At 59.3% G+C, this 7090-nt stretch overlaps 1 protein-coding gene across 1 annotated transcript; it reads right to left on the bottom strand.

The window, feature by feature from the left end:
- Positions 1–372: 372 nt before the first annotated feature.
- TMED3 (transmembrane p24 trafficking protein 3) lies at positions 373–4482 on the bottom strand. The gene is made up of 3 exons (XM_038420531.2): positions 4255–4482; positions 2360–2608; positions 373–1461 (listed from the first exon to the last, which is right to left on the bottom strand). Exons 1-3 carry the CDS (start codon positions 4402–4404, stop codon positions 1225–1227), a joined length of 636 nt encoding a protein of 211 aa, XP_038276459.1. The 5' UTR covers positions 4405–4482; the 3' UTR covers positions 373–1224.
- Positions 4483–7090: the final 2608 nt, after the last annotated feature.

Genomic DNA, 7090 nt, shown 5'->3' with positions numbered 1-7090 from the left:
AAGGGATTTTCCCAGGGTCAGATTGGCAGTGACCCTGGGGGGTTTTCACCTCCCTCTGCTGTGCGTGGGTGGGGGTCACTTGCCAGGATTATCTGGGCATATTCAATTGTTTCCCACCCACTGCAGGTGCCTTGGGCATTGGTGCACTGCAGTCCTGCCTGTTCTCTGCCATGGCACGTAACAGCCCAGTCTCCCGTGGGTTGTAACACGTTGGTCTCATTTCAGGTGTGGTGCTAGCATGCGGTGCTGGTGGCAAGTGCTATAGAGGACGTCAGGCTAGGTGATCGAATGGCCTCTTCTGCCTTAACCTCTCTGACTCTCTGGGGCCACACAATCCCTTTTAGCACAAACAAACCTGGAGGGAGCCAAGAGTTACCAATTTCTGCCACTTTTACTGAGCTGAATTTGGTGCTTCTCTGTAAGGTCCAGCTCCTGGAGTCCTGTGATTATGGGAGAATTTCAGGTTCCATTAAAAAAATGAGTAAGGTTTATAGCCTCTCTGGTTGGCAGCTGGAGCCACAGCTCACGTAGTGTGCTATGGGCAAGTTCCTGGCCCTCTGGTGACCCTGGGCTGAGGGGGCTTCCTGACAATAAGCAGATGTTTGGGCACACCATAGGGGTCAGTGGGGTTGCTCTGATTCCTACCTCGGTCGTGGCCACGGGTTGCAGCTCAGTGAACTACTGCAGTTTAGGTTGTCTGTGCACCAGGGCATGTCTGGTGCCCCTTTGTGACACACTCCCCCATGCTGACCTGGGACTCTGCAGGTGGAGCAGGTGGCCCCAAGTGGCTCAGGGGTAGATACTCCGGCTGCCTGTTGTGGTTACATCTCGCAGTGAAGATGCAACAGGGTTACAAATGAGAGTCAAACCAATGCAACAAATTACAGTGACACCGGTGCTAATCCTCTCTGTCCTAAGTCACAGCTCAGCTGCACAGAGAGCCCTGAACCCCTGCACACCCATTGCTTCCCGGGACCCCTCTGAGGCAGCCAGAGAGAGGGTGTTGGCTATTAATAGCTTTCACTCCATCAGAACTGCTGCTTGGGTGACTGTCCCGTAAATCCCTGTCTGCTCCCTGTCCAGCTGAGCCGGGCCGGCTCCACTCACAGCCCCTCAGCAGCACTCCACTGTGTGACCCATGAGCTCTCCCAATACCGCCTCGCCTCGCCACCCGACCCCACCTCACCCCACCCCACTCGCTGGCAGAGGACCGACTCTGGCTTCCTAGGTGCTGACCGCCCCAGGGCTGGCTCTCGTCTTCGTAAAGAAGCTCTTGAGCAGCATCACTTGGCTGACGCTGACCACGAGGAGGAGGATGGTCTCCCCCACAGACCAGTAGGAGATGTGGTTGTTCAGCTCTTCAGCCCGGATCCGGTCCTGAGCCTCCCGCAGCCGGTAATGAGTCTGGGAGTCGATCACCGTATTTAAAGCTTCGTGAATGGTGACACAAGCAGATTCCATCTGGGGAAACAAACACCCCCCCCTTTGTACTGAATCACTACACACAGCTAGGCCCAGCTGGGACAATCCACACATCTGCGGCTAGTGGCTGTATTCTGATGAGAGAGTAAAATCCCATTCTCCCACATCAGAGAGAGGCAGAGACTTCACAGGCCAGCACTATACCATGCAAGGCTCAACAGGACTGCACAGGAGGGGCAGAGGAGCGAGTCTTTGGCTAAAGACCGTCCTACTTCTACATGCAGGCCCAAGTTTTCAAAAGTGGTGTCTGATTTTGGGTGCTCAACCTGAGGTAGCTGGGGCCTGCTTTTGGAGGTGCTTAGCACCCAGAGCTCTCCAGCTGGAGTCAGTGGGAGCTGCGGGTGCTGATCAGGCCAGGTGTGTGGGGCTGAGAAATGGAGGTACCCCAAAGCCAAAGCCACTCTTGACAATATAGGCATGTGTGTGTGTATGTACATGGCTCACAATGCCTCTCTCTCTCCTTGGAGATAAGCCCAAGCCAACACATGGACCCAAAGACCTCTCGCCCGGCCCCCAGCTCAGGGAAGATTCTGATCTGGATCTGAATTGTGTGGGTTGGGCCGGCCGATCCTTTACCTGAGACTATGGTACATTTCCTTTTTTCTAAGCCAGCTGCATTCTTCCCATCTGCTGGAACAGGCATTGCATTGCCCTGCACCACACAGTACCGTTACCCTGTGCCTGGAAGTTCTGCTTTTAGCTGAGCACTAATGTGTGCACACAACAAGGACACCCCAGGGCCTGACAGTTTCTTTCTCAACCCTGGCCATGCTTTCCCGGCATCTAACCTCAGAAGGTCTGCACTGTTCTACCACAAGAGAGAGTTACGAAACTGCCCCACTCCTATGCAACGGTCACGAGCGGGAACCCGACAGACCTGTGTCAAGGCGGTGGCCCTGTGGTTCATGTCTGGGAGAATCGGGGGCTCGTCTCCAACTTGAAAGTCAAAGTAGACAGTTTTGTGTGAAAAAGTGGAGAACTCGTTACTGAAGCAAAACGTGTAGATGCCTGCGACTTCGGCTCGATGGGAAAAGCTGTCGTACTGCTTCTTAGTTTCTTTGTAAAGGGTCTTGCCATTGGGATCTTCCACATAGCAGTCCACATCGTAATGCCCCCCTGTAATCACCTATTGAAACAAAGCATGTCTGTCATGGAGGGAGAATTAACCCCCTGTTCACCCCCGGCTGGGCCTGTCTCCAGAGATCTCCAGGCAGAGCATGGCACTCCCTGTATCTCACTCAGGCCTGGGGGCCTCTGGCTCCAGCCCCTGGTGTTGTGTCATGCCTTTTCTGTATTTGCAAACCTGTCCCTAGCTGGTGCTGGAGCTGGCCCTGGAGCCTCACTGAAAGGACCACCCTGAATCCCTGAAGCTGGGGGAGATTTTGTAGCTTTCATAAATGTTCCAATAGCCCTTGTCTGGCTTGGCAGCTCTGATCTAAGAAGTGTGTTCTTCAGAGGGATCCAGATTCTTTACACAGAGCTCTGTGCCCGGTGTTCAGATAAAGGCTGGGAGGTTAATTATTTAAAGTATGGCCGGCCCGGGAGCTTTTCTTTATCAGGCATTTCAGCGACCCGGGAATGCTCTCAACGGCTACTTTAAATCCCTCCGTTTCGAGGCAGCGTGGCCAGTGGCTGTTCCATGGGAGTGAAGCTCGGTTCTAGTCCGGATCTGGCTGCCTGACGACTGGCAAGTCTAGAAAGTGCCCCTGATCTCTGGCACCGGGCCGCTCCCCTCTCCTCCGGGCCAGGGCCGGGCCGTGTGCGGCGCACACCCGCTGCTGGGCCGAGTGCAAGGCCCGAGGAGTTTAACGGGGGCTCTCGGCATTTGTTCCCTTCCCGGTCACCAGCCGGAGCTGGCCGCCGGCAGGAGCCCGGGACCGGCAGGGAGGACACCAGGCTGCCCCAGACCGGCCAGCGACACCCGGCGGGGGCCGACCCGGGGCTGCTCCAGCCCGGGCGCCTGCGGGAGGAGCCAGGCAGCGGGTTGAGCTGAGCCGCTCTCCCTGGTGCTGCAGGCTCCGGCCCCGGCCCCTGGCGCGGCGCGGGGCCCCGGGAGGGAGGCGCCAGCCGGGGGCTCTGGGCGCAGCCGGGCCGGCGGTACCTGATCCGGGGAGAGCCCGGTCGTGGCGGGGCTTCTCCGCAGCGGAGCCCGGTTCCTCTGCGGGGACCCCGAGCCGTCCCGCCCCTCGCTCAGACCGCGGCTCCCCCAGCCAGGGCGCTCCCCGCCGGCAGCCGGACCGCGGTGCTGCCGCTGGACCCGCCGGGATCGGTGCCTCGTACGGGCTGGCGGGGCCCCCGGGCACGCCCTGCCCCCCAGAACCGGGCCGAGTGGGGCCCCCCGGCACCCCACACCAGCCGGGCCCAGCCGAGTGGGGTCCCCCGGCACCCCCCACCCTCCAGACCCGGGCCGAGCGGGGCCCCCCGGCGCCTCCCAGACCCTGGCCCAGCCGAGCGGGGGCCCCGGCACCCCCCGCCCCCCAGAGTCAGGCCCCCCGGCAACCCCGCCCCCCAGAGCCGGGCCGAGCGGGGCCCCCCGGCACCCCCCCAGCCGGGCCGAGCGGGGTCCCCCGGCACCCCCCCGCCCTCCAGAGCCGGGCCGAGCGGGCCCCCCGGCACCCCCCCAGCCAGGCCGAGCGGGGTCCCCCGGCACCCCCCCGCCCTCCAGAGCCGGGCCGAGCGGGCCCCCCGGCACCCCCCCAGCCAGGCCGAGCGGGGTCCCCCGGCACCCCCCCGCCCTCCAGAGCCGGGCCGAGCGGGGCCGGCCCCCGGTACCTGGAAGTCCAGCGTGAACTTGAGGCCGCGCTGCAGCCGCTGGTGGAAGCACTGCCGGGCGCTGTCGGGCAGCTCGAAGGTGAGCTCGGCGCCCCCGGCCCGGCCCGCCTGCAGCAGCCAGAGCAGCCAGCACAGCGCCCGCCCGCCCATCGCCGCCGCCGGCCCGAGACGTGGCAGCCGAGCCGGGCGGAGAGCGCCGCTTCCGGGCGCCCAGCGCGCAGCCGTGCGCCCTCGGGGGGGCCGGGGCTGGGGGTTCAGCGGCGCCCAGCGGCCGCCGAGGGGGCTGCGGGGGGTCCCGGGCGGGGGCCGGAGAGGGCAGGGGCTGCGCAGGGAGTGCCCCGGAGTGAGGGAGTGTGGGAGCCTGAGACCCAGGGAATCCATCGGAGCCACGTTACCCCCCCGCCCTGCCCCCCCATACACCCTCTAAGAGGCAGCGGGGTCGGATCACTCCCCGGTGGAACAGCCAGTGGGAATTCCCCGGTAGCCTTTCTGAGAAAGCCTCCAGGTCCCCGCAGGGCCGGATCCCTGCCTGGCACCGCTCTCCAGCCCCAAGGGGCCCAATGGGGCATGGGGGCGCTTCTCTGGAAACTGTCCACCTCTGCCTGGAATAGCTCATGCCCCACTGGGGCAAAGGCCAGGCACCAGTGAGTCGCCAGAACTGAAAGGGAGCCCCACAAGTTTCATTCTCCCAGAGGCTGGGCTGCAGAGTGGCAGCTGCCGCTTGGCACCCCGGGGGGATGCTGGCACACCTTGCTGTTTGTCCTGGGGGCCTGCTGCCCTTTGCAGCCAGGCGATGGCAGGACACTAGAGCAAATGTGATCTGCCAGAGGAGTGAATGGGCCTCTGGATGACTCCCCCTGCATGGAAACGTTGCCCTCCTTTACTGCGGGGGGGAGGGGGGGAGGTGTGTGTGTGAGGTGGGCTGCTGGGAATTCCTGAGCAGCCAAAGGGGAGACCCCAGTGGAAGGTCTGTGCCCTGGGATAGGAACAGGGTTAGAGTCTATAACTGGACCCAGGTAGTCCATGGCTGCCTTTGGGCTAAGGGAAACCATCTGCTCAGTTTGAACCCTAATAGAGGGGCAAGGAACCAAACTGATGAGATAGGCCACAGCCCTCACCCGGCGCCATGGACCCACCCGCTTTAGGAAGGGGATGTCTTCACTCCCTTCCCTTAGGGCCGCAGGCCTGAGCCAAGCCCCCGGGAAGTCAGAGGAAAGACTCCCATCAACTTGGCTTGGCTTTGGATTGGGCCTTCAGGCTGGTGGGCCTGGCCCAGCAGCGACCCAGTGGGTATTGCAACAGTAGAGCTATTCACCTGCCTCGCCCTTTGGTCACTCGCCCCAGTGCTATGGGAAAAGTTGGGGCTTCACAGTCTCAGGGGCATTTGCTGATCCTGTGTGGCTCAGTCAGCTGGGTGCCAGGGGGACGGAGTGCGTGGGGAGGGAAGAGCCCCCGGTTGGGCAGGAGGTGGCCCTGGAGACTGGGCAGGTGGTGCTTGTCCATGGGCATGAGCACTGAGCCAACGCGCCAGCGCAGTGCTAGGGGAGCGGTGCCTGTCATGGCTCCAATGTCAGAAAGAGGAGCGCAAAACTTGATGCAAATTTTGCAGCCAACTCTAGATGGAAGCACCAGGGTGTAAAACCAAGGATCTGGCTGCCTGTGGTCAGAAGTGGTCTCCTGCTACCTTCACAGGAGAGGAAGTGTTAGGGTGTTAGTTACAAATTACAGTGTGGCTAATACATTCTGAAAACAGAATTTGGCCCTGGGTTACTCTAAAGCCCACCTAATGTTTCAGTTCGGTACAAAATTCTCCTTTGCAGGCTTGGGACCTTAACTTCCCAGCTGTCCTGCAGGATGAGTTCCACTGAATAACACTGGGTTGATTTCCTGTGGGTGGGTGGGAAGGTGCCCGCTGCCCACCAGTGGCTAACTGACCCTACAGGCTGTCACATTATTGACTTGAACTGGGACTGTATAGAACATGTTTGCAACCAAGGTCCTGTAGTGGCACCAAATCTTGTAGAAAGGGGGTCAAATAAGGTGTCTATGACAAGGTTATGGTTTGCTGGTTATGATTATGCTGTCTGTATATGTGTGTATCATTTTTGTAGTTAAAGTTATGAATATTGGCTCTGTACTGTCTGTATTTCAAACTTATGCTATGCTTCTGGGTGACATCCCAGACAAGTTGGTGTCAGCTCTGCCTAGCCTGCTTGGTGGCCCATTAAGGACCATCAGCGATACAACTGACCCATTGAGAGAAGGCAGACACGCCTGGGGACTCAGCCAGGTGTGCAGGGACCTGCCTATGGACAGAACTCTGAGAGTTTTCCAGGCCACGTGATGGACAGCTTGTCTTTGGGACAAAGACAGCAGAGACCACATGGCAAGAGACTATAAAAAGCTGCTGCAGCTCCTCCATCTGGTCTTCAGTCCTGCTTCATACCTCTGGAGGGACTTTGCTACAAATGGAAGCTCTACACAAAGGACTGAAAGACCCATCCCAGCTGTGGATGTTCTCCAGAGACCTGATTTGAACCTGCAGTTTATTCTATCACTGCTACAAGCCTGAACCAAGACCTTTGCCATTACTGTATGTAATTGATTCCATTTCACCAATTCTAGCTCTCATCTGTATCTTTTTCCTTTTATGAATAAACCTTTAGATTTTAGATTCTAAAGGATTGGCAACAGTGTGATTTGTGGGTAAAATCTGATTTGTATATTGACCTGGGTCTGGAGCTTGGTCCTTTGGGATTGAGAGAACCTTTTTTCTTTTACCAGGGTTGTCATAAATATAAAGGGAAGGGTAAACACCTTTAAAATCCCTCCTGGC

This window comes from Dermochelys coriacea, chromosome 10 (assembly GCF_009764565.3).
Source record: "Dermochelys coriacea isolate rDerCor1 chromosome 10, rDerCor1.pri.v4, whole genome shotgun sequence".
NCBI classification, from domain to species: domain Eukaryota; kingdom Metazoa; phylum Chordata; order Testudines; family Dermochelyidae; genus Dermochelys; species Dermochelys coriacea.
The sequence above is the reverse complement of the archived record's forward strand: the minus strand, read 5'-3'. Positions and strand labels throughout refer to the sequence as shown.

What these genes read in the sequence shown, in the direction of transcription:
- TMED3 (XM_038420531.2), bottom strand. Translation starts at nt 4,404, where the DNA reads ATGGGCGGGCGGGCGCTGTGCTGGCTGCTCTGGCTGCTGCAGGCGGGC. An exon ending in AGTTCACGCTGGACTTCCAG is followed by an intron (nt 2,609 to 4,254) that starts GTACCGGGGGCC and finishes TTGTTTCAATAG; the next exon opens with GTGATTACAGGGGGGCATTA. An exon ending in GGGCCACCGCCTTGACACAG is followed by an intron (nt 1,462 to 2,359) that starts GTCTGTCGGGTT and finishes TTGTTTCCCCAG; the next exon opens with ATGGAATCTGCTTGTGTCAC.